The 27,533-nt window shown below is 39.5% G+C and overlaps 1 protein-coding gene across 1 annotated transcript; it reads right to left on the reverse strand.

Annotated features, from left to right (window-relative positions):
• Positions 1 to 141: 141 nt before the first annotated feature.
• ptpdc1a (protein tyrosine phosphatase domain containing 1a) lies at positions 142 to 27,533 on the reverse strand. The gene is made up of 10 exons (XM_084349600.1): positions 27,336 to 27,533; positions 18,408 to 18,503; positions 12,502 to 12,673; positions 12,048 to 12,128; positions 8,834 to 8,952; positions 6,108 to 6,245; positions 4,909 to 6,020; positions 3,360 to 3,545; positions 1,340 to 1,450; positions 142 to 1,241 (listed from the first exon to the last, which is right to left on the reverse strand). The coding sequence occupies exons 2-10, from the start codon at positions 18,493 to 18,495 to the stop codon at positions 1,056 to 1,058; spliced, it is 2,193 nt and encodes a 730-aa protein (XP_084205726.1). The 5' UTR covers positions 18,496 to 18,503; positions 27,336 to 27,533; the 3' UTR covers positions 142 to 1,055.

Genomic DNA, 27,533 nt, shown 5'->3' on the forward strand with positions numbered 1-27,533 from the left:
GTTTGCGATAAGACTAGTATTTATTCATTAGTTAGTAGTGTGTGATTAGCTTAGGGAACTACAACTACAGTTTAGTTATACATTCTTGTATTGTATGACAAATTAATCTCGAATCTTGAGGAATGACAGTTCACACACAGCTTGCATTAAGTTGTGTTTAATTCTGTAAGAAGTAGCCCAATGTAACAATGAAAAAACAGTCCTTCGTATTATTATTATCATCAGTGTTCCACATTCAGCATGTGTCAGAACAGTGCCATTACATTGTGTCCATACAGGAGACACACACACACACAAACACAAACACACACACACACAAGTGAGGCGAGGCGATGTTACACACAGAGTCCTGACAGAGGCCATCCATCTGAGTTGAGACACACAACATTTTTCAAAATGCAACAGCGGAGGCAGATTGATGTTTTACAAATGATTGTACAACAGAACAATACACTGAGGTTTTTGGTGCACACAGTATTAAGGACATAAAATTGATTGAACAAGCAAATGCACTGTGGCCTGTCCAATTTTGCTTTGCCATAACAAGAGCCACAGTTTGCATTTGACTCTAAGAAAACACATACTCTCTACATGAACAATGTAGTTTGTCATCAGGTTAGAGTTATTAAACCAACTGCATTTCAAATAAGATCTGAATAAATAAGACACATTGTAGCATCAGCACAGTGTAAAAACTTCTTTTGGTGTAAATAAGATCCCCCTCCCAACAGCTTTGACAGCTGTTATCAGCTGACAACATTTAAAAAACATTACATTATCATCATGAGAATGTTTCTCAGTCATTTTCCTATAAACTAAGAGTTAGATATTGAAAGCAACATCTAGTGCTAATATTACAGTAGAACAGATGACAAAACAAATGCTTTCAAACTGAGCACAGTGGCACATTAACATTGAGAATGGCAGTGCTTAGAGTCTATTAAGAGCTTCTGAGAAAAAGGAAAGGCTAAACCTTCAAATGACATGTCATCAAATATCTTTAAAGACTAAATATTGGCAGCAGTATTTGATACAAAGAACTGGCTTAGAATACATTAATGCCCAGAAATGAGAGCGGAACCCCTCTTGTGAGTCTTCCTCATGTCAGTCAGACTGGCCCTGTTAAGGCTGATGTCTTCATTCTCCTCCACAGTGTTGTCACACAGCTCATGAAGAATGGGAGTCAGGATTGTTTTCAGGGTCGTGTATAAAGACTCGTTCTTCTCTGAGGCAGGGTCGATCTGGACAGAACAGAAGAAACTAAGTCATGCAAACAAAACACACATCTTCAAATCAAATTACACAACATATTTAATATGCAACTTATGTTAATGCTCACCTTAGTGAACACTTTTATTGTTTGGTTAAGAAAACTAGTCTCCACCCCTTCAGGCATTGGCAGGAGATGAGCAGCACAGTCGATGATACACAGCAAGGTGAGTCTGTGGCCCTGTCAGTGAGAAGGATGGACAATACTATCATATTACATGACAATATGTCCTCACTTACAGTACATCTATGACTGGGCAATATATTAATAAAAAACTTTTGTGACATGAGACTATATTATGGTCTTAGGTTTTGGTTATCATTATATATGTGTTGTCTTTTCCTGGTTTTAAAGGCTGCATTACAGCAGAATGATGTCATTTTCTGAACTTACCAGACTGTTCTACTTGTTCTAATACTTGCCTTAACCCACATAGTCATTATATCCACATTACTGATGATTATCTATCAAAAATCTGTTTGCATAAATATTTTGTGATGTCAATATTGTCACAATATCAATGTCAAGGTATTCGGTCAAAAATATTGTGATGTTTTATTTTGTTGTACAGTCCTAGCATTTATGAAGTCTTTTTGAGGAGATTTCAAAATATTGATGCATGCATGATCTTATATTGCTGCTTTACTGTCGTTACTGGGATATCATAATTAATGCTGCTCCAAGACCACCAATCATGTCCTTGTAATGTCACAGCTCTACGACTCACGAAAAAGACAAGAAAAATCTGCACATGGGAGAAATTATCCCTTCAAACGCGTGTTAAAAGTTGTGAAAGGGAATATTTTAACCTAAACCATATTTTCCTAAACCTAACCAAGTAGTTTTGTTGCCTAAACCTAACCAAGTATTTGTGTTGCCTAAACCAACCCAAGAAGTTTTGTTACCTAAACCTAACCAAGTAGTTTTGTTGCCTAAACCTAACCAAGTAGTTTTGTTGCCTAAACCTAACCAAGTATTTTTGTTGCTTAAACCTAACCGAGTGTTTTAGTTGCTTGAATCTAACCAAACAGCAGGAGAAACCTGAAAAGAAACAGATTATAATTGAACAGTACAATAATATGTTCCAAACGGGATACAAACCCTCGTCTCCAGAGTCAGGGTCCTGTACTCAACCCATAAAGCCACAACAGCTCCCTTAAAATGCGGACTTTAATGCTTTCTCATAATTAGACATGATAGTCTAATTGTGTGTAGAACAACACCAACACAGCGATATCAAATAGATCATTGCCATATAGCCTAGAAATATTGCTGATTATTTTATGATCGTTAATTATTTTAAGGCCCTATTGGAAAGCCCTACTCACAAGATTTCTAGATTTATTCCTTGCAAATACATTAACTAGTGACCAACAGCCCATATTAAATACTGTGGACCAGTGGTGTTAACAAATTTGAAAAGCTAAATATAGCCATGTGTAATTTCTGTATCTACCTGACTTCTATTCTCAAAGTGGCTGTTCATTGCAAGACAGTGATATTGATGACAAGCTTGAGATGATAACAGATTACTAGTGCACAAGAAAGAACAGATTTTTTTATTTTCTATTTTTTCATTTTTCTGCACTGGCCCACTGCAGGTCAAAAACAAATATTCTAAGGCCTTACTGTCCCTTTGTCCAAACTGTAAAAGGCAAAGCAATTCTGACTGTCTTGCAGATCCATACAAGACAATTATGTTATATTAAAATGGCAGCATACAGACTAAAATTGCTAATTTTTTCAGTGTAGTGTTGATGGACAGGGTTGTCCCACAATGCAAAAACCATGAACAGAGGTACACCTCTGTCAACAACTTTGAAACAAAAACATAGAACAATTGGTACAAGCTTTTCCAAAACTTGATTTTAAAGTAGTGTTCTGAACAGGCAGTCTCATTGATTCTAACTCATAATTTGAATCATTTTCTGTTTCTGCAAAGTGGTAAGAATGTGTAGACTTTTGTGACATATAAAAGACACGATAAAAGAAACTACTTGCAACAACCAGGATTGTAATCTGTGCCATAATCAAGCTTTACAGTGTCACTGGACACTCTTATGTTTTGGAGGATAGTTGATCCAGTTACCTTTTCCAGTGAGTCGAGGGCGTTTTGTGGGTTAACGTTCTTCTCACTGAGGGCTTTTATATCCTCACTGCTGATGATTGGATCCTTGAGCTGCTCCAGCCACGACCACATCAGACTGGATAGCACCAGAGGATCTCTCTCCATACAAAGCCTCTCCCACGCTCCCTCTCTGGAGTTCAGCTCTGTCTGCACATTACAATAAAATAATCACAAAGTAAGACTAAAAATGTGATGCATGATGCAGTCTCTAAGGGTTTATATTGTTGGGAAAAATCCAAAATCCAAATCCTTCTACAACACTGGAAGATTAAACAGGATCTCTGAATTTAGGTTGTATAGTGTTAATTTATGTTTGTCATACATATAGAGCAGGCGTCCCATGTACAGAGGCCTTGTCCTCACTGCAGCGGCCCAGGGTTCGAGGGAGGAAGTGCCAAGCTGCTAGTCACATGGAGGGAATAAGAGTCTCCTGTGTTCATGGGTTCAATCCTGCACAACAGGATGCTGATTTACCAGAATTACAGCTTGGTACCTGAAAGGGGGTGCTGGCTGTTACATTTTCACCATTATTATCTAGATCAGATCCTTCACTCATCAGATAAAAGAGAAATGTCCCACACTTCAGCCCGCAGATCAACGCACTTTAATTCACATGTCTTTGTCACCTTCCACTGTTGTGTTGTTGTAGTTACTGTCTCTGGCTGAGACTTCAGTGAACTTTCCCCCAGAAAACAGCATCCTTCCCCGCGAGTGAGAGAGTCAGACAGTGTCCTGCTTACTGATGGTGATTATGTATTTTTGTAATTTAGAGCGAAAAACGTATCTTTATCACTTTCCAGGATGCACGGTGGGTCAGGATCTCAATCACAACATATTATAACTGCATCCATATGATTATAAACAGTCGGTGAAAGAAAAACAGACAGATCTCAACATCATGATGTGTACCATCACGCCTCTTTTGGATCCTCAGCGCCTGCTGCTTGGTTCAGTGTGAACGAACAAAATCAAAAGTGAAATGGGGGGGGGGGAGAAATGGCGAGGGGGAGAAATGGCGAGGAGGAGAAATGGCGAGCCTTCGCTGTGGCTCTGTCTCTGTGAGTCTATGTGAAAAGGGCTGGCTCAAGAGAGGGAGATTCATGGTGAGAGAAATTACAACTTTAGTTTCTACAATTATAAGATGGAGTCTTCTGTGTTTCCATGTTTTACTGACAATGTGTGACAGCACAAACTAATATAACGCTTGTTGAAGTTATGAGGAGTCCTCCCTTTTCTGCTTATATGCTTTAACAGGTTTGTTAATTGACTGTTAATTGACTTCATATGAAGCGTCCATAGTGCTCTCCACTCCTCCTCACCTCTCATTAAAAAAATAAATAAATAAATAAAATTCTGCTGCTAGATGCATATAGGGAAAAAGCTGGATGCATGTCAACTCACCGACTATCTGCGGGACCAGTGTTCTGTAGCAGATAATCCATTAAATCTGACGTACAAATACATATACTAATACATACACATATTTGAAAGTATTTTATGGGCACCCTACCTGCCAAAGTGAAACTTTGAAGGCGAGGTCCTTGTCTGTCAGCTCCATGGCCAAAGCTTTGGCCACTAACAGGCTTCTACTCTCTGGGGAAAGCTCAGAGTGGAGAGCAATGAGGGGAACATTCCTTCTGTCAGCTCTACCCACTGACATATCCACATCTGACTGCTCCTCACTGGTCACGAGTTGGCTCTTGGTTGATAAGGCTGGTTGTGTGGTGTAATAGTGGAACTGTCCTCCTTGCTCAGACAGATCTAAAGACAAACTCTGAAAGCCTTTCTGTAGCCGCTTCTTTAGAAAGTAGGATGCTGTGTTTGGCTTTGTTTCTGTAGTGGGTTTCTGAATGCTGCTGATATTGTCCTGAGGAGAGAGATCACAACATGTGGGAGAGTTACAGTCTGTAAGGCTGCTGTGAGACAAGGAATGTTTGATCTGGCAGCTGATTGGTTTGTTGCTCCTCAGATTTCCTAAATGGTGCTGCCATGGTCCAAGTTTGTGAAGGTCAGAATCACTGTAACTGAGGCGCCTGTTCTTAAACAGAGAGGATCTCAGAGGGTCTTGTACATTTTGCTGCCTCCACAGAGGGTCGAGCTCATTATCACTGGCCAGAGGTTGATCATGAGCAGGTCCAGACTGCAGAGCGGTTGGGCTGAGAGGGTGAGATGAACATGCTGCAACAGGAATCCCCTTCCCTCGCATCTCTTTCCCGAGCTGCTGAAGAGCCTGCTGTGATATGGTCTTCTCCAACTCAGCGGTGAGGTCGGGGATCTCAAGCCACTCCTCCTCGATCACAACCTGTCTGTTGGCAGCGATGGCAACGAGGAGCCTGCAGACCAGCTGAACGATCTTTGGCACATTCTTCATCTGTCGAGCCTCGTAGCCGTGCAGCAGGTGACGCTGCCGGGTGAGGTACTGGGACAAGGTGACAGCACCTGCTTTAGGTTCTGCACAAGAGAAGATGCTTCGGAGAGGAACTAGGAACTGGGCAAACTCCCTGACGCACAGGAGTTGGCCTCTGGTCTGGATGGAGCTCGGTCTCTTAGCTCGCACAAACAGGATGGCTTGGTCAGCGCTCATCCGGGACGTGAAAACCAAGTAACAAGCCAACAACACACCTACATGATGGAAAATAAAAAGAAATACAAACTCATTTGCGGAATAAATGAGGATTTAAGCACTTCCAAATTGCTGTCATTACAAACCTGTTCTTCCAAGACCAGCATGGCAGTGGACAGCCAGTTTCCCCTCTTGGACAGCAAAGGACATGACCTTCACCATGTCAAGGATTGTAGTCAGAGATGCCACACCGTAATCCTTCCACCCAAAATTGTAGTAATAAACTGAAATACACAAAGCCAGGAGAATTTAGAGCTATTTAACATCTATCACGCAGGCCTGTGCCTGCGTACAAGCTAGTTGGCTGTCAGCTGTTCCTCACAGCTTCACACATGATTACAGAAAGATTTACAGGTTCACATTACAGCTACTAGCTTAACACAGCCAAATCTCCAATTGAGGCAGTGAGTGAGTAAGTAAAAGTACTGTTTCCGTTCTCTCACACACTGCATTATTGACTGAAGAAAAATAACCAACATTGAGAGATAGTTGGTCGGATAATTACTGCGGTTGTATGAGGGTATTGTTTTAATCTCTTATTCCTCAACTGCAGCACAAGGGGAAAATTTGTTTTAATAAATCAATATGAGAAGACCCTAAAAAATATGCTCTTTCCCAGTATTTCATGCTTTATTATATACATTATTTTTTTTGTGCAAAGAATAAAGAAAATAAATGTATTAAAGTGATGTTTTATGAGGACTAAAACTGTAAAAATATAATTCATTATAAAATTGCTGAATAAATAAAATATGAGGCCATAAAATGCAACAAAAATAATATTTAAACTAAATGCGGTATTCATTAATTTATAAAATGTAACATAAATTGATATTACGGTTTTAATTTGGTTCTGTATTTATTCATTAATTCCTCTAATTATTTACTTTCCTATTTAAGTCTGTTGCACTTTGTCCCACCCTACTGTGCTGTAATTGGCTTTGAATGAAGGCGCAAATTGAAAATAATACAGAAATGAATAGATAAACATAAAAAGTAATACAGTAACACACAAAATGGAAAATTAAATGAAAAAGCATGTGATGCAAATGTTAATAAATACAGAGGCAAATTAAGAAACATAAATTTTGTGACATTTTATAAATCATTAATGCCAAAATATTTTTTTATATTAACTTTATTGTATCTAATAGTACATTAACGCATTTTTTGAGCCAATGATTTATTACTTTATGAAATTTTAATTTTGACCGTTTGAGTCCTCAATATACTTTAAAACCTTTAATGCCTTCATGACTTTTACATAAGAGTGACTCAGGTTCCTTTTCAGATATAAGGCAGACGTGTTAAATTGCCTTCACATTTATATAAAGAGGTGCATGTCTGAATGGGGTTTCAAACAGTTGTTTGTTCATTAAATGTCTGAACTGCAGTGTGAAGGACTGTGCATGATAAAGACCTATAGTAAAATGAGAAGCCAGTGTGTTTACTCACTGTCAAATGAGAGAGAACCTTTTCACAAAGCAGCTGATGTTTTGATGAAGTGATGTGGGGAAAGATCCCAGGTGAGCTTGTTAGGAAGAGAAATCAAGACTGCCAGCCACCAAAGACATAACATATGTGGAATCCCATGGTAATTACTTGGTTACTGGGGACCCTATTATGTTCCGGATGTAGGAATAACACAAACACTGAGTTTACCTCAGCCTAATACCTTTTTTGCATTCTCATGCAGAATGCTAAAATACAAATTGAAAGTGTTCCTCAGAGATCACTTTTCTACCACTGCTATCTAGTCATGCAGTCATCTGGTACAAATGTGGAAGGGCTCTATTCTTTATCAAGGGATCGGTTGCACCACTTATTATGACTTGAAAATACATCCATGATTTGGGTACATATTAAGTCATTCCTCCATTTTGAATGGCCATTACCAGTACAGCCATTACCACGGAAAAACATCACCAGTAGCATCCAATCTGAAAGTAATCATCAATGTAAACTGAAGAACTCAAGTTTTTGTCATATTTCTCTGGGACTGATTAATCAGCGTAAGCAAAAAACAGATGATGTTGCTTCATTATGGCAGTTTACACAATTATTACACAATTATAATTACAATTATATTATGACCCAATGTATGCTTGCTGAGTCTTGGGCCCACCAGATAACAATTCAATATCAAATTAAAGCTGCAAGCATCATTGAGCGGGTCCTCACACGTCACACTTTGTGCACGTAACAGTGTGCACAGGTGTGCAAAAACTGTGCAAAAATGAATCTGCCCACTCAACCCTCAGTAGCGAAGACAGAACAGAAGAATTTAAATGTTTCCCAAAAAAATCATACATCATTCTACTAGTTTCTGGTAGTGTACTTTCAAGCATCTTCGTGAAATTTGTTTAAAAATTAAATGAAATAAACAAATGTGCAATACTTAATACTTAATTTCACTGTGGACACACTGTTGACCAATCTGAACATAAATTTAAAAACTTAAAAAACTTAACTTAAAAATCTTGGTCCCCATTTTGGTAACATTCGAAGTCAGACTATACTGTATGTATGTTCCTAATACATACGGATACTTTTTTAGCCTTTTTCTAAAGCCCGACTTACTCTATAATTTCTTTCTACAATCAAAAAAATGTGCATGAGCTTCTTGTGTTTTTAGAACACATACCCATCAGTTCATGTTTATGTCATGGGTTACATTCAGGATTTGTTTTTTTCTCCCATCACATACCTATTCTCTAAGTCAGACTACTACTAAATGTTTTATCGGGTTGCGTCCTGTGTCAGGGAATTTACAGTGTGTTTTGGTGAAGGCAGAAAAAAGAAAGAAACTCACTGCCTGCCTCCATGAAAGTTTCCGGTCGATAAGTGAAACCGCTCTCCTGCTCCAGTGGGTTTCCACAGCTAGCATGTTCTCCTGGCCTCTGAAGGTTGATGACCGTCTTCAAACCACATCTGAGCACAGCAACAGGTCCGTGTCAGTGTACAAAACAATACACGCAGTAGTCCAAAACAAATCAACACAATGCATAAAGTAGGGTTAAAAAGTCTGAGACCACTAAATAAAATACTTCTATTTTGCATTTGTTTTGAATGTAATACTATTATTCATCACAAATAATAATATCAGCCTTAAAGTTTAAGTGAAAAGTTGAATCTTTAAAAATGTCATGAGAATTTCAGAATATTTCAGTATTTGGTATGTCCATCTTTTGCTTTAGAAGACCTAAGACCTTATTTCCAGCCACCTGCTTCAAACAAAGATGGGGGCAGTATTTCCCACCTTGTCAATGTTTAGTTCAAACCCTTTTTGTCATTTATCTTATATATTTAATTTGTTTCTATACAAATTCATAATTGCAAGTTGTAAAAAAGACCAACATAATTACTATGTACAGTATGTATTTATTTACCCATATATTCACCATTGCTCAGTTGCATTCTTTTGTTACACAGTAAGTGCTAATAAAGCTTTTGCAGGTATACATTAATACTAAATTCTGAGAACAGCTCATTCTATTAGTGTAACAAACACAGGTCTGCGGAAGTAGGCATACTAAACAACCATTATAACCCACCTTTGAGTAAAATTGGCACAAAAGCCCTTCTAGTGGGTTGGAATGTTTCATTTCAGTTATTGTCAACACAAAAAGCCTCTGATGGTTTGCCATTTATTACAAAGTTTACAAAATTTACAAAAATATCAGTGCAACAGACATTAAAATGCAACCTCTTCATAGAGGAAGGAATTTGCCTTGATGTTTGGTGCATATAAAATTAAGGCTAATTACTGCAACAGCCAAGAACATAAATATAGAATACAAAAATTACAATAAAAATAAAAGGAAATACTATAACAAATACTATAGTAAGTAAGTATGTTTTATACTCGCAAAGCTGTACAGTTTGCAAAAGTTCACAGTGTAGAGAGTATGTGTCATGTGATGAGGGTCAAAGATTCAATTCAATTCAATTCAATTCAATTCAATTCAATTCAGCTTTATTTATAAAGCGCATTTCATGCACAAGGCAGACTCAATGTGCTTCACAACAGGTATACATAGTTCTATAAAAATCAATTAGAAATCGAATAGAAAACAAGAAGAGTGCTAGTGCAAGTAAACAATCATATATGTCAGACTCACACATGCGCACCCACTCACACAATCACATATGGACACATGCACACACACACATACACACACAGTTCAACAGAATGCTGTTGAGAAAAGATATGTTTTTAATCTGTTTTTAAAGATGGCTACTGATGTGGCATGTCTAACTGTGTCAGGCAAGGTGTTCCATTTCGTGGGGAATATACACTAAAAGCTGCCTCCCCTTCTTTGGATCTGGTGCATCAGAAGTCAGCTGATGTAATGTATAGAGACAGACGTCCACTGTGGCGGCTTGTTGATTAGACCAGTTGCAGATTAGAATAAAGGGCAGGGTGGTTATTCATCACTGGTGGTGGCTGGACTGGAATTCTGTGGACTAGTAAGATATTTGATTTTAATATTACAGACAGTTAGACACGCGTAATAAACCTTGTAATGTCTTCAAAAATGTATAGCGGTGTTACATAGCAGTCTCATAACATTAATGCAAAGTTGTTACAATATGAAAAATTGAACAATAATAGTCTACTATTGGGTACATACAATCACAATTTTCAGTCGTCTGTTATAAATAAAAGGAACTAATAACTTATAGCAGAGCAAGAACACAGCCAGTCAAAATAAGACTGCCATCTTATGATCTTCATGTGTGGCATTTGCATATACATTTAAATTTTAACTTACTTAGCTCAGCTTTAGCAATGCCACAGTAAGAAGAAAACAGTCACATAACGCTAACTGTTACAGTTTGTGTTGTCATTAGTTACACTAAAGATATGTTTCAGTAAACAGTCAACGTTAGATGTTACTCACCGGTCTAATGAAACGTTGCAGTTCATCTTTTTACTCGCCCACAGCTCTCTCCAGCTTTGGAAAGTCCTGGCAAAATGTACTCTTGTTTAGCTTCTTTATACGTTGCGTCTTTTCTTTGCCGTGAGCTGTTGTTTGAGATGATGATAAGGGTTGTTTTTCTGGAGCTTCTGCATCTTTAAGTTTACTAAATAACTAACTGCGGCTGTAAACTTCTAGTTCCCTGCCGCCTCAACTTCTTCATCCTCCCCTGCTGCACGCTACAGGCTGCAGTGACTCACTATCGCCTCTCAGGCAAGGAGGTCTTGTTACACAATGTATTACAGAAGGGACGGCCCGTATTGGCTGCTTCTGGCTGCTTAGCAGTGGATATCTCTGCAATGCAATATACAGGCATTTTGAGCATGTCAGAACTGTTACTTCTTCACACTCTGTTGAGAGGATTATGGCCAGATCTTTTAATAGTGTATCTTTTGTGGCAGCATGCACTCGAGCTGGCATTGACTCCACAACAACTCATGATTTGACAGTGTTGCACAAGGCTTCTTGTGCTGATCCCAAACACACCTCAGAGCTTTGACAGAACTAACTACTTTGCCAAAGACGATCAAAGAGTCCTGACTGTCATGGACTTCACAGTCACCTGACATCAAACCCATTAAACATTTATGGGGGCACTTAAAGACTGAGAAAAGCCAAGCATTCTGTGACATCACAAAAGGCTTTGTGGTACACTGTCAAATCATGCTGGGATAACATGAGTCAGCAGGTTTACACAAACATGTGGAGTGCATGATGTCACTAAAGCAAAATGGGGACATATCAAATAATAAGACATTCTGACATTCATTCAATTTTCAAAGATTCAACTTTTCTCTTAAATAATATGCTGATATTACATTTTGTAATTTAAAAACTAGCATTGCATTCAAAACAAATGCAAAATAGAGATATTTTGACTAGTGGCTTCAGACTTTTTGACCATATTGTACATTACACCACTGCACGTGGAGCAAATCGTTCAAAACAACCAACTTCCAATCATTGTTAATCTAATGTTAAGAAAAAATCAAATAAATCAAGGAAAACATTTAAATGGAGGTGTGAAGACAGAGACTACTGTACCTTTGGAATTGTTCAATTATATTATATTTCCCTATGATTTCAGTAGAAGGCCTTGCCATAGCTAGCAACTTGTCAGTAATCCTGTAAGTGGAGAATATGACAAGTTAGGGGGGAGTTGTAGTACATATAACAAAATCAAAAAGAAATGTTTAATTAGGAATGTTTAGCAAGTTAAACACAACTTTAAAGAGCTCAAGATACCAAAGACCCTCGAAAGAAAGAGATAACTGAGGACACTGAAACACACTGAAACTAAACATCTCACTTGTTCAGTGATCACCTTTTAAAAACAGACCATAGTGCAAAGGCAAAATCCAGGACAAATGTATTGACTTTTCATGTAACTACTAATGTGGAGGTCAGTGACCCGTGCTGACCGAGCACAGCGCAAAGAGGAAAAGTACATGACAACTGAGGGCTGAATGAGATGTGGTGGAAAGACAGACTGACGTACCAGGACGAATAGAGTCCCTTGACGGCTTGCTCGTCATCACTCCAGCGAGAGGGGTTCTCATATTTACAGGCTCTCCCTCCACAGGCCATGGAGCACTGCATGTGACCCGGGATGACATGCCTCAGGGTCTCCCCCATCTTGGTGTACTTTGCTGTAGGAACCCTAGTATTGGCTGCAGAGTAAAAACAAAAAAAGAAACAATTTGACAATACTCATCAGTGCTTAGTGCACGCTCTCCTTACAGCTGAAGTAATCATCAAGCCCCTAAATACAAAACACTAGCTCTGTCTTCAGTGGTTACATCTTCTGGTCTTGCATTCAGTTGGAGGCTCCGGCTGGTTCATGCTGATGGCCACCATGACTCTGTGGGAGGAGGAGGACAGGATCTCCAGGGCAGAGCTTCGTCTGCGCTGCAAGACCTTCAGCAGGATATCCGAGGCTGAGTGCCTGCGGTTGTGCTGCCTCAAGGTGCCAGTCATCTCCCCAGTTATGGAGTGGCGTCCTCGGTGCAGTGGCATCTTAAAGTTCCGGTTGTGCTGCTGCCTGCACTGAGAGTATCAGTGTACCACCACAGACTTGTGGCTTAGTAGCTCTGTGCCCACAGTAAATTATCGCACAATCACCCGTTGGCAAAGAGAGGCAAATACAACCTATCAGTTCATCAGCAGCATTTGAAGTGTCACCATGGCAACCAAAGTCGTCAGTGGGAGGTAGATGGGGGCGAATGTTGCGCACACAGACGCACAGGACAGATCTGAGGCAGACAGCTTATAAATGAAAGAGGAAAATGCTGTACTCGCCTGCTTACAAGGCCGTACATCTGGCGGTGTGGCTGAACATAGCATGTACAAGTGTTGACAATCAAACCTTTTTATGATTTGATTAAATCAGCAATAGTCAAGCAGTTTCCATACACAAGGATGTGACATGATCAAGTAACACCAGGAGTTATGTTAATATGAAATGTATAAGTTTTAAGTGCTACTTTTGTCCATTATTTTCATAATAAGTAAACCTTTTCTGTTTTCACTATTGATAAATGTATATTTTAGTGTAGAAAATGCCAAAAATCATTGTAACAACAGATGATTACTGAAAGTAATCACAGGCCAAGATGATGTAAAATTGATTAGTTCGGCGGAAGACATTCAGTTAACAATAGGGCAGGGTGATGGGGACAAAATCACATCTCACGATCTGCCCTCACTCTTCCCCTCCCACCTACTGTCAATCACACTCTGCAGAGAGACATGCTCTCTGATATCGCATGCCCTGACTGTGATACAACCTCTCCTATCAAATTTAGGCCTACTTATGCCGTTATTTTGTACAAACTTGTAAGTTAACCTGGTTGTTACGGTGCATGTTGTGTTTGATCAGCTACATAATGAACAACAAGCTTCCTCCAGATGCGGCTCACCTGCCGTTATGACAACCGACTCGCGGGTGACACAATCCTAAACGTGTTTTTTTGGGGGGGCAATTTTATAAAACCTGCTAATGAAGAAAGCAGATAATAGATTGCTTCTAGAGAGAAAACAGAAAGGAGAGGCACGCCAGTGTGCATGCATTAAGGTGGAGAATTAAAGCAACACTATGTAGAACTAGTGCAGGCAAACATTCTCAGGCCATCAAATACTGAATACTGAATTATTGACTATTGGTACTTAGTAGGGCTGCCACGATTAGTCGACTAGTCACGATTATGTCGACTATTAAAATCGTCGACAACTAATTTAATAGTCGACGCGTCATTTTTTATTTTTTTTTAAACTTTGTTTTCTCTCTCAAAACTGCTGCGGCACCTTCCACTGCCGCGTCTGCCTTTCTGTCCTTGACACATATGCGCAGTAGTGGTAATCTGGGTCAGCCGTGGTGTCACCTGAAGTTATACCAGACGGGCTCTCTGGTATCATGGCTACCCGGCGGCAACGGAGCTCAAAAGTGTGGGAGCATTTTAAGAAAACAAAAGAGAAAAGTGTGCAATGCAATATCTGCAAGACAGAACTTGCCTTTCACGGCAGCACAAGTGCGATGCACGAGCTCCTGAAAAGGAAGCACGTTGTGGCTGACAACGACGATGAAGAGGGACCGGCGTCTCGTTAAGCTAACTGGCTAGTTAGCTGCTAACATTAGCGTAAACAGAGAGCTAACTTACTACTTACTCATATTGATAGCTGTAAACGTTAACATTAGCCATGACGATTTGATTCATTAGCCTTAGAAACAAGAGCGCTGTGCAGTTTGGGATTATATAGAGTCAGAGTGTAGTAAAGTTGAATACAGTTGTGAGCACTGAGCACAAAATGCACTTTTGTTATATTCAGGGATGCAAACAGCGCGCCGAAAAGCGCAACTCGCTTTTTTCGTGGCCAATTAGGTGACTTGTGTGAATAGTTCAGATCCGAAGAGTTTTTGTTTTGGGGGGTGCGTCTCAGCTCGGGTCAGTAAAATTAACAGGCTGACAGTGAAAACCACGTGAAACTGAGGCGAACTCATTCATGGTTGCCACAACCCAAAGCGGCGTGTAGCCGCGTGCATTCGGTGCGACGCCGACGTGCATGTCCGTGGAGCTGTGCCCCGCGGACGTGCATGGTTCCCTACGTTGCTGTGTCAGGCAGGTGTTTCCCACGGAGCTCTGCCCCGTTTCAAAGGTGAAGGAAGCCCTAAGTGGAGAGACGTTGCCTCCGCGATGTAGAATGTGTTTTATAGAAGAGAAACACACATTTCAGGACTTGTATCATCAAAACAGACACATGTAAACACAGAAAGCTGAAAATCACTGGACATGTCTGTTGGGATTATACAAATCAACAGTGTAAAGTAGAGCTGTCAAGATGTATGCAACTTCAATAATTCCTTAGGTCAGCTAGTGCCTTATCCGTTTACTCAGCTGTTTGCACTTTATGCTACAATTGTTTGTTGCTACAAGCATATTTCATTAAAGTTTTAATGAACTGTCATCTTAATTGTCTTCATTTTTAGTTAGCATATACCTTAAACACTTCAAGCTGAAAGCTAATGATTGTTATATAAGAGCAGCTGCATGCTGGTGCGATAAATTGTATGTTATACATTCAATTTACGTATGATCCGATTAGTCGACTAATCGAAAAAATAGTCGGTGATTAGTCGACTATCAAAATAATCGTTTGTGGCAGCCCTAGTACTTAGATTTCTGATCAATAATCATCTGTCATATGGATATAACTACTAAGTGGGTATTAAAACAAGTAGATCAGTCTGGTAAGTTTAGAAAATGACTTCACTTTATTGTAGTGTAACCTTTAAAACAAGGAAAAGACAACATTTATGACTCATCACAATTTAACGATATCCAAAAGGTAAGATGATGTAAAGTCTCATACCTCGATAACAATATAATGTTGACATATTGCCCGGACCTAGTTAATAATGAAATAAAACTAAGAAAAGTGAGAAAATCCTCATATTTGAAGCTGGAATCGGCTGAATCATTTTATAGACTTGGAGCACATATATTTCAAACTAACACTACTACTGCCTGCTTCTGCAAACAATAACAATTAAGCTTTTTATGATAAATGCATTTTTGTATACCTGATTATGAATAACAGAAGAGCTGTAACAATGGGACAACTTCTATCCACTAATTTAAGACAAGACTATTATGTAGGTGTAATATAGACATTGTGCTTGCAGCCCTGCTCAACAATTCAGCAGCCAGTCCAGCATCAGACTGAGGCCAAAAGGTGAACTGATCCTGCTGGCTCACTGAGGCTCTCAGTGTGTGGGAGCTGCAAGCAGATTGACACACAGCAAAGATAAGAGCTGGCTACAGCAGCAGAAAGAATGAGATCTAATGTATAAAGTACAGTTAAAATCAGTCACATTCACCAGTCCCCTTTTCTACTTGTTAGCACTGAACTGTATTATTATCATCATCATTATTATTATTATTATTATTATTATTATTATTATTATTATTATTATTATTATTATTATTATCCAGTCTTACAATCAGGACAAAAGGAACACCACTTTTCTTCAGAAATTAAGAACAGAACATTTTAAATAGACAGGATGAGAATTCATAAATCAATATATTTTGGGAAGGTGTACACATGTGCCACAAATGGCCAACAACATGTAACCTACAGTATGTGTTTTATTATTTTATCTTTATTTTATTTATTTAACTGCCTCTAGTGTCTCCTCAGTGAAATACATCGATGATAGCGTTTCCTCAGTTCCTCAGTTCTGCAATACCTGTTGTTAATGCCCTGCTTCATTTATCACTATTTAGTTTTTTTATTACTACTCACTGTGTGTGTGTGTGTGTGTGTGTGTGTGTGTGTGTGTGTGTGTGTGTGTGTGTGTGTGTGTGTGTGTGTGTGTGTGTGTGCGTGAATGTCCGTGGTGGGCTGGGATGGAGGGGGGGCTGTTGTTTTAATTGTTGCTGCTGCTGCTTTTAATTTCTGTAAAGCACTTTGAGTTACATTAACATGTATGAAAAGCGCTCTACAAATAAAGTTTGATTGATTGATTGATTGATATAAAAACAAACTTTTATTTATTTTTACAAATTTTATTTTAACAAAATTTTATGAAGTGTTCATCATGTAATTGGATCTTTCTGATATCACCATCTCCAATTGCAAGAAAAGGACTGAGTCCACTTTTCAAGCAAGCTGGAATGTCATGGGTTGAGATCAGGACTCCCACGCAGAAGACAGGGCTTTGAATCCCAATTGGAAAATATTATTATACTGTTTTAATTATTATTTTCACATAAATTCACATATTCATTTTTTCTTCACAAATATTTTCTTTCATCATTTCAATTTTCAGTGGTGAGCTTTAGGAAAAGATGGTTTGGGTTTAAATAGATTCTTCATGACATAATTAGTAAATTCTCCCACATGTGTGTTATTCTTTTTCTCGAAAAAACACAACACCTAGAGCCACATTAATCATGATGTGCCAGGAACAACACCAACATGGCATTATCAGATCAGGTATGCATAATGGGGTCTAAGACATTCTTAATTTATTTTACGTTATAAACAATTGTATTAATCATTTGTACATCTTGTACTACTGTTATTTTTCTGGGGGTTTATGGGTGGTTGGTAGTAGTAGTATAGTAAAGAGGCAATTATGATCACATCTACTTTCTTTATATTTAGTCAATAATTAAAAATAAAACAGTTGTCAACAGAAGTTATTGTGTGTTTCATTTTTTTCATTTTCCACACCAAACCTATCTTTATCTATTTTCCTGATGGCTCAGAGTGCAGCATAAACACATTAAATCACTGAAAAATTAATGATTGCATAAAATACAAATACGATATCTATCAGAGTAGCAAATACTCACATGTCTATGTCTTTTAAGAGACATGACTATGTTCCCTGGCCATATTATAAGCCACATCCATTATAACATATGTCTCAGCCACAAAACACTAATAACCACCACCATCAATAATATTGTTTTTAAAATGTATTTATGTTTTATTGACGGAAATGGAGTGGATGGGTGTTTCTATAAACCATCAGCAACAATCCTTGTCAGATAATAGATCACTGACCCCTGAACTACACTTTATCCATAGAGTAGACCTTACACTCCTTATAATTTATACTAATCCTGATGTCCAGCTACAAAAATAACATTATCTCATAACAAATTAATCACCTTTGTTTGTCTGACCTGAAAGTTTGGTCTCAATACTAAAGCTGGCCTGCAAATTGCCAGCCTGTGAGCCCACATAATAATATATTGTCTGATTTCTAATTCATCTCTAATTTCAACATAATACATAAAAGAAAATAATCTTAATTAATCTTTTGCTCTTCAAAACATACATAAATAAATCAGGCAGCTTTTCTTGTGTTGCTTTTGTGTTGTAGAGCTCTCCTACCTGTCTCCATCTCTCTGCTGATCTCTCCACTGCGGGCTCCACTCATGGAGTAAGACAAGTCACTCAGGATGCTGACACCAGCTGCCATGGCACAGGCTGAAAGGTGTGTATAAACATTGTGTGTCAAAGGCAGATGAAAAAAAAACAGCTTGCATCAGACGCTTTGGTTTGCTGACAAACAGTCACAAGGTGCACAAACACAAATGAGATATGAGGAGCACGGGTGGCGTTGCTGGGCAAGATATCCCAGGGGAGAGGGAAATGTGCAAACGAAGCCACCATGTCAGCAGCTCATGTGTCAGTCTGGCCACTGCATCCCTGAGGGCAGGTGGGCGTGGCCTGGGGACAACAGTGAGAGCTGGGAGCACAAACCTGTGATCCAAGGTGCTGAGTTACACAGTGCACTGACTTCAGCAGCACCCACACAGGTGACATGTCATCATCATACACAGCTACATTTCAGTAAGTTTTCAGCTGCAACCAGTTAGAATAGTACAGAAGCATACAGCTGCCACACAAGGGAAAAAAAACAGTATCACGTTATAACGTGAAAATGTTATTGTACGAACTTGATAAGTTTCACATTAAAATGTGATAAGTTTTACATTTTAACATGATAATTTATATTGTAAGAACGTGATAAGTTTCACGTTATAACGTGATCATTTATATTGTAGGAAAGTATGAATTATCACATTCGTACAAACATTTTTTCACATTATAAAGGTGATTTTTTTTTTCTTGTGTGGCAGCAATACACTTCTGTAGAATAGAGATTAGTCAAATTCCTCCTATTTTATTAGAAGATCCCACACTTTAATTATTCAAGTGAACATATAGAGCAATACTTGTTGACCTGCACATCTGATTTATGTAGCATGATGAGAGTTGTATCACATAGTGTCAATGTAACTCTGTGGACCAAATGTTTCTCACATTATACCCAAACCTCTAAAAGACTTCAGTACTTGTTCTACCTGGTGTTGCAGGAGTGAAACTCTGCACCTTTACAGCGCTCTGCCTCACTGTGGTCCATTAACAATTAAGCAGGGTCGCTGTACTGCACCGCTAAGTTTTTGATGGGTAAATGATTCCTTGACCTTTACTTTTTCCTTCCTCTCTGATAAAGTCAATTAGGATGGCTTGATCAAAGTCAAGCAGTATATGAGGTGTTTACTAATTTTCCCTCTCCTTAATATTCTTTAGAGCAATGGTTTCTCAACTTCTTTCTGTCACACACTCTTTGAAAGGCACAAAGTCATGTATCAAAACCCCAGGGGCCGGCTACTGGTTTAGAGCAATTTCCTACCACAATTTACAGTTTCACCTTTACATAGAAGAAAAAAAAATAAAAATCAATGGGAAAGTAAAGCCCTGCAAATATAAAATATACAATCACCCAAAAGTTACTGAAATAAGTCATGGAATAAGTAAAGATTATGGTAAGTAAACTAAGGTATACAATATTTAAAAGTGTAATTTTACGCAATTTCGTGTTATTTGGCCAACCCAACCCTCACTGCTGAGTGACAACAAGTGGTTACAGGTTCAGTGAGTATAAGGTAGAATAAGCCATAAAAAGGAGGATTCAATCATCAAAACACAATAAAATTAATTCAAGCATTTTATTGCCAGCGAACAAAAGGTTAACAAATGAGACAGCAGGTAAATGGCAAAAGAAAAATACATCCTGGAGCGTGAGCCCATGCTGGTCAACTGGAATATATAAAAGAAAAAGGGCCCAGACAGGGCAACAAACGAAAAACACAATCATCCCCTGCGACCCCATGAACAGCTGAGGGGACAGCGGATGAAGCGACCAGGGCGCAGCCATTCCCCTTCTAGAATGCCCCCCCCTGGCTCTGAGGATCCCAGTCCGGTGCAGAGGCTCTTGGTGGAGAAGGCGGCGGAGGAAGCCCAGCAGCCACTGAGAGAGCAGGGCCTCAACTAAAAAAACACCAGACTCAGGGCAGACCCTCTGATGGGTAACACCAGAGAGTCAGCGTCAATCTCATCTTCATCATTATAAACATCCACCTGCCCATAGGAGCCACATCCAGAGCTGTTGGTGTTATCCAGATTGCCTGAGGTAGCAAGGGATACAGCATCAGGATGAGGAGACATATATGGAAGAGCCTGGCATGGCATATCCAACAGGCAGTGCTGAGTTGCAGCCATGCATTCAATGGTCTTACGCACATCCTCCAACTGCCTTTGCATGAGGTCCACTCTCGGATCACACATCTGGTCCTGCTCAGTCAGCTTACGCTTCTGACTGGCCTTCATCCCTCCAGCCAGAGCACCCGAACTTGGGGGAACTAGCAGCTGGCCAGGCATAACATCGCATTGCTAAGAATCATGTCCGCCAATGCCAGCAAAATATACAATGCACCATCAAACCTAAGCTCAAATGTTTGGAGGATATTTGGATTTTATAAGAAGGATGGATAGTTGGGCAAAAAGCAGGCCATTTGTTAGCTATGTAGTACAGTGTTTAAGTACAGTGGTAGCATGAAAAATCTTTCACCTGGTGAGATGCCGTCGTGAAACCTGTGCAGACAACGTGGATGCTAGTAAAGCTAGCACAACAACATGCAAGACAAAGTTAGCCACAACTCTGTGAGGTCTAAGGTAATCACGGCATCTATAGTCCGCTTGTTGCTAAGGACTTACGACCCATCTGCTTTTGAACATTTTACTATCATTAGCTGTATACTGTGACTGCTGGTAGTACTGCACACTCGTTGCCTACTGAAATTACGTACTGAATTGAACTATACTGCACAGTGTTAACTGTCTACTGACAGTTGCTGCACTGTTAAATTAATCAGTAGCAAAAATTTGTCTGATTGCTTATCATAGGTGTGATTTTATACACTGCTTATCACTCAGAGGATACAGACAGTCAGGCACATCCAAATCAGAGAGGTCCAATAAAGACAGATCCAGCTCAGAGAGACCCTACTCATGGAGATCCAGACAACAGGATAGTTGTTCCTCAAATCCAGGATGAGACAACAGGTGTGTTTTTTATACACTGACGTAGATCAGGGTGGTAAATTAGAACCCGCCACTAGCCAAATGTGGGTAAATTTATGAAGCGGTGAATATGATCAACTCACAAGCCACAGTGGCGGGTTTGCAATTTGGACAGGAGATTCTAAGACAAAGAGCATTCAATTGAGTTATACATCGATCGGCCACAACATTAGAACAACTGACAGGTGACGTGAATAACAAAAATTCCCCAGATCCCAATCTGATCGAGCATCTGTAAGACGTGCTGGAGCAGGTCTGATCCATGGAGGCCCCTACCCCCAACATACAGGACCCAGAGGATCCACTATAAAACACCCTGGTGCCAGACACCACAGGCACCCTCAGAGGTCTTAAGTCCATGTCTTGACAGGTCAGAGCTGTTTTGGCTGCACAAGGGGAACCTTCACAATATTAGGCAGGTGGTCTTAATGTTATGCCTGATCGGTGTACAACTGGCCTGTCGGGGCAGCAATACACCTGTGCTGCTGCTAGTCTGCAGTAAATGCCATTATCAGTAGTAGGAGAAGAAAGTTGGAGAGGCAATGGAAGTCAGTGTGAACTGAGCAGCAATGTGGTGTTACATTGCCGGTGTAAAGCAGGTGGCAGATGTCTGCAAGATGAACATGCAGCGTTTCATCAAATGGTGAGTGAGAATAATGTTTGTGTGAATGTATATGTGTACAGGAAACAGCAGAACAACCAAGTGTGCCCCCCCTGATTGCACAACTGAAACACTTGAGATGAATAAACGCAATGTGTTTCAATTACTTAGTGAATGGATCGGAGAAATGTGTAGTGTGTGTGTAGGTGTGTGCACTGCCTGCAGCCAGCGACTCAGCAGAGAAATATGCGGTGTGTGTGCATGTGTGTATAGTTAATGCGTGGAGTGTCTTTGATTATTTAAAGAACCCCAGCGGTTTGGTTAAAGTGCCTCTACCCTTGAAATTCGGAAAAGGCCTTAACATGGGCAGGGATGGCAGGGGCTTGTAAGACACCCCCATTTACTCCTGCAGCTGCAGTTGTTCCGTCCAGCCACTCACTACCACCACACACACAGAAAAATATGTAAACACATACTACACAAAAACACACCAACCTACATACTATTAGCCAACATATTAGCAAGGGTTTGTCACCACACGCTTGGAAATGCTGCAACTTCCCGGTCAAAAAAGCCCAGCTTTGTCATCACAAAACCAGCTGGAGATGCCACTACTTCCCAGTTAAAAACAGTCAATAGCAGTACTAAAAACCCATATACAGGTTTTAGGGTTCTGTTCTCTTAGGGTTCTCTTTAAGGAAAACTGTCTAAAAGACACTACATTCTATCACTGAGTTAGTGCTTTATCTTTTAACCATTATTTCCCTATAAAGAAGTGAGACATTGTTATTGATAAACTTCTTCAGAGACAGGTCACAAATAGGTCACAGTGGCACTCTGTTAAGAGTAAGGCTCCTGCAGTTCATCAATAATTGATGGTGTAAAGTTAGAGCCTGTCTTTTTCCATCCACACCTGTTTTGGGACTTTTTACACTGTAATCCACACTTTTTGGCATAAACTAACATAGCACCAAACCTTAGTATGACACTGGTTGAAGTGTTTCCAACATCACAGGCAGAAAGAAGCCTATCTAATCAGTTCAGCAGGGAGCCTGACACCACTTGGCATTGTTTATAAGAAGCTCTTGATAACAAGATGGTGAGTGAGAAGGTGTTCTTCATGACAAGTGTGACGTCAAAATTGTGTGCATCAAATATTAACAGTTATATTAGACTGAGCTAATATTGTGATCACACATAAATCTTTTCACTCAAACACTAATCAAGAATAAATTAAGCAAAACGCTGATCCATAAGCTCATGTCCACAGGGAGGCCAGTGTGTTGGTGGATATGAGAGAGGTGGTGTGAAGGCTCTTTCAGAGATGCTGCTAATTAGTGTGGGATGTGAGAGTAATTTCCGTTGAGTGTGCTCACGAATAAATATGGCCAACAAGACGGTGCTCCTCACACCATGTTTAATATATGACAATGTGTCTGAACTTAAGATGCTAATCAGAAAACAGGCAAACCAGAATACACATCCCTCACAATACTGCAGTACAGCTACCTGTCACAGTAACATCAACAAAATCCCACTCCACACCTGGAGATACAGGTGTTGTCCAAATGTATATGGATATTTTTCAAAAGGGATACTGTTCCCCTCCAATTAAAAATAGAAAGTCTGCTCATGCAACCTTTGTTTTACAAATTATATCTGCACAGATGAGGACATCCAAATGCTCAAACAAGCCTACAAGGCCAGTAGGTGGTCAAAAACTCTTTATCGACAATACGTCAAATACCAACGAAAGAACATTCTGAGCATATAGCCAGAGACAGTTCAGATATTCTCGGTATATCTGTGTCATACGAGTTTCACAACTGCCCTGCCCCTTTAGGAGACTAGCAGCAGGTCTTGAGTCTATTTAATCCAATGGAAGAAGTGAACCTGAGCACAGATGTGTTTGAGAACTGTCTCTCTATCAAAATAAGGCATAAACATTATATTTTTATTTAATACCGTATCTAGTGCTGTATCTAGTATTGTTTTGACATGGATGACCAATAGGCCATCATTGACATGTTGCATATGCTCACACGCTGATGAAGGCTTAGTGCTGAAACGCATTTGTTTTTTGCCCACAATAAAACTTTTTTTTTCTCTGAGAGTGCTAGAGTTTTGTTCTTTGTTGATTCCAGCCACTTCTGTGCACCCACCTTATATGTTTAAATATTGACTGCTATTTTTTCTTACTGTTAAAGGATAACTACCGTTTTTTACAACCTGGACCTTCTTTCTAGCATAAAATATAATCATTTACTCACCCAGATAACTTTGGTGTCATTTGGAGTCGTTCGGACGAAATTAGATCCAGTGTAGCGCCGGTATATCCATATAATGCGAGAGACGGGGCAGCGACACACAGCCTCTATATAACGCATTATCTGCCACGAAACTAGTTCATTTCACCAATATTTTGTCATGATATGCTAGTGCTATTCCCCTCTGAGTCCGGGCTCGTCTGTTATCAACATCCGGGGTCAAACTAGCAGTAGCAGCTACAAGTAAACAAGCCGGCTGTCGTGGGTGCGCGCGCAGCTCAGAGATGACATCTTCCAGGTCAGAGGTAGTAGGTTAACCTACAGACCCCGGATGTTGATAACAGACAAGCCCGGGCTCAGAGGGGAATAGCACTAGTGTATCGTAACAAAATATTGGTGAAATGAACTAGTTTCGTGACAGATAATGCTCATAGAGGCTGCGCTTCGGTGCCCGGATCACTCGCATTATATGGATATACGCGGCGCTCCACTGGATCTAATTTCGTCCGAAAGACACCAAATGACACCAAAGTTATCTGGGTGAGTAAATCATCGTATTTTATGCTAGAAATAAGGTCCAGGTTGTAAAAAACGGTAGTTATCCTTTAAAAATGCCCAAGCTTTGTGCAGCAATCGACTGTAATGACAGGAACAAGTTATCTTGTTTTGTTACGGAGCATCTTTGGCATAGTGTGTTATTCTCTGGCTGTAGTAACTTAAAAACACAAACAATAGTATAACAACTTATTATTTATTTATTTGTATTTACAGGCCTATACACCTGTCTGGCACACAGCCTAGCACAGGGGTCTGCGACCTGCGGCTCTAGTGGCTCCCTGTGGCTTTGACATTTTACATGGAAGTTATTATTTCTTTTTTTATCATCATCACTGTTTTAGGCCTACAGTGTTTCTTATATTCTCTAACAGTAAAAATGCACAGCATACACACAGAATTGTATCTGTTCTATCAAGCTGTGATTAATTGAACCTGAGTTAATATCATTGTGTTTTATGCTAAAGCCTGAGGGTTGATCGCTGTATGTGGCTGAGGATAAAAAAAGAAGGATTAACTCACACTGAAATGGACTAAAATAAAATTTAAACTGTACTGTGTTTTTTTATTTATTTATTTTATTTTTACTGTTCTTAAAATCTAGCCTGCTGCTATATGTTTTATTTATTATCAAATGAGGCCACTTTTAATTTTGTACATTTTCACAAACACAGGGAGGACTTAAGTAGGTCTGCAGTATTTCCATTTATTGTAGGCTAGTTCTTTTGTTTCATAAATGCACCAAAACATGGCATCATTCAAATGGCAATGCAAAGTTCAAGTACCTTACACTGTAAGCATAAGTAGGCCACTTCAGAGTTGCCACATGATGTGAAAATATAAACAATGCTCATTTAGGCCTATTAGACCCCCAAATGTCAAAAAAGTAGTGATCCACTGATGTTGTCTAAGGCGCATGTTCAATACACAAAACAACAATCAACAACAATTTATTGAGGTGATAAAGTCATTATTTTCTCTTGCATAGGCTATAGAACTAATTATTTTGGTATTTCAGCTAGATGATTCCCCAAGGGCCCAACATTTTTGTTATTTGTCTTTAAAAACGGTCTTGTTTTTCAATAATAAAAAGTATTGGTATCGATTTCCGTGACATTGGTATAGCTGGTATAGCACCACCAGCTGGTAGCATCACACGCCCTACAAGTAGCCACCAGAGCAAGGGAAAAGGGTCTGATGAGACCAAAAAGTTTAAAATGAAATACAACCCTTGAAGACCCAGCAGAAAAAAGAGCTCTGTTTTTTAAAAACAATGTCAAGGGTGTTCTTTTAAAAATGTTTCTTTTAAAAACACGTGTGAAGGTCTGTTAAATAGTCAGAATGAGAAATGTGGGGCTGGGAACTCTAGTGAGGAATATCTAGAACTAATATTTGGGTGGATTTGTTTCAGTTGTGGATTTTCCTCAGTGCAAAGGAAATGAATGCTGCACAGATGATTCTGGTCACACAAAAATTAGAATCAATAGCCAGGCAAACTATAGATTCTGACAATCTAGGCTGTTTAAATCACTCCTGACAACCAGAATTATACAATGAAATGATATTTGCAATCCCTCTGTGCGACTTGTGAAAACAAAATTATTTAAATAGATGATTAAACAATGAATCACTAAAATAAAAACTATGATGACCTGAATCATGACTGATTTTAAGGGCACTTATAGTATAGAATCAGGCAGAAAAAAGGCACATCGCTTGTATGGTTCACTGCAAATAAGGTGTGATTTCAGACAACCTCTGACTTGTGACGAATTAATGACGAGTGCCAGTGCCTGACAGTCTCCCGTTCATGGTGGCTTCCTGACCATGGCTCATGTGGACATCACATTGAAAAAAGTTTCAATTGTATCTATCAAGGGTGTGCCACAACAAAGGTCTATTGTAGGAGCACAAGTAGGCTAAAATTACACAAGAGCAATATCTAGTTAAACATTAATATCAGAGCTATTTAAAGACACGAACTAGCGTACATAATAGTGACACTCGCACATCACCTCCTCTCCACGACAGGTGAAAACCTGAGTGTCACTGATAGTCCCCTCCAAGAGTCTGGCAGTGACTACATTAGATTAGTCGCCTCAACAGTAGAGCAGCTGTTGATAAGCATGCGGTTACTTTTCTGACTTCCTATCACCGGGTGTGTTGATACAAATCAACGTTTGGACACTTGAGTCAGCTACCGACCAGCTTTCTTATAAACTTCACTTAACTCTAGGTCATTTGTTAATTAGCTTAAAGCTCACTGACATAACGTTAGTCATGCTTTTTTAGTTTTTACGTCACAACGTTTTGACAAAGAAAGAATAGTCTTAAATCGGTCAGTTTGTAGCGTAAGCTCTGAAGCAGGGTGTGTGGTGCTGATGCTGCAAGCTGAACGCTAGCTAATTAGCGAACTGCACTGTATTAGCTGAAGCTAGCATAGTGGCTACATAAGGCCTAACTTACCGTTTTCCTGTCGTCTGCGTCTGGGGCTGTCTTCAGAATATCTGACATAGTCGATTCATTGCTCTAAAGCCATGGTTGTTTTATCGCTGGCACGTAGCAAACCAGGGTTTTCCTTTAGCCACATCGTTTGGACAGCTAAGTACAGCTAGCTTACTAGCTAACTTAGCAGCCTGACATGTTGTCAAGAGGAATGGTCCA

The sequence above is a fragment of the Pagrus pagrus genome (assembly GCF_965226575.1).
Source record: "Pagrus pagrus genome assembly, chromosome: 3".
NCBI lineage: Eukaryota > Metazoa > Chordata > Actinopteri > Spariformes > Sparidae > Pagrus > Pagrus pagrus.

What these genes read in the sequence shown, in the direction of transcription:
- ptpdc1a (XM_084349600.1), bottom strand. Translation starts at nt 18,495, where the DNA reads ATGGCAGCTGGTGTCAGCATCCTGAGTGACTTGTCTTACTCCATGAGT. An exon ending in AACTTTCATGGAGGCAGGCA is followed by an intron (nt 6,246 to 8,833) that starts GTGAGTTTCTTT and finishes TGTGTATTTCAG; the next exon opens with TTTATTACTACAATTTTGGG. An exon ending in TCAAAGTTTCACTTTGGCAG is followed by an intron (nt 3,546 to 4,908) that starts GTAGGGTGCCCA and finishes TGTAATGTGCAG; the next exon opens with ACAGAGCTGAACTCCAGAGA.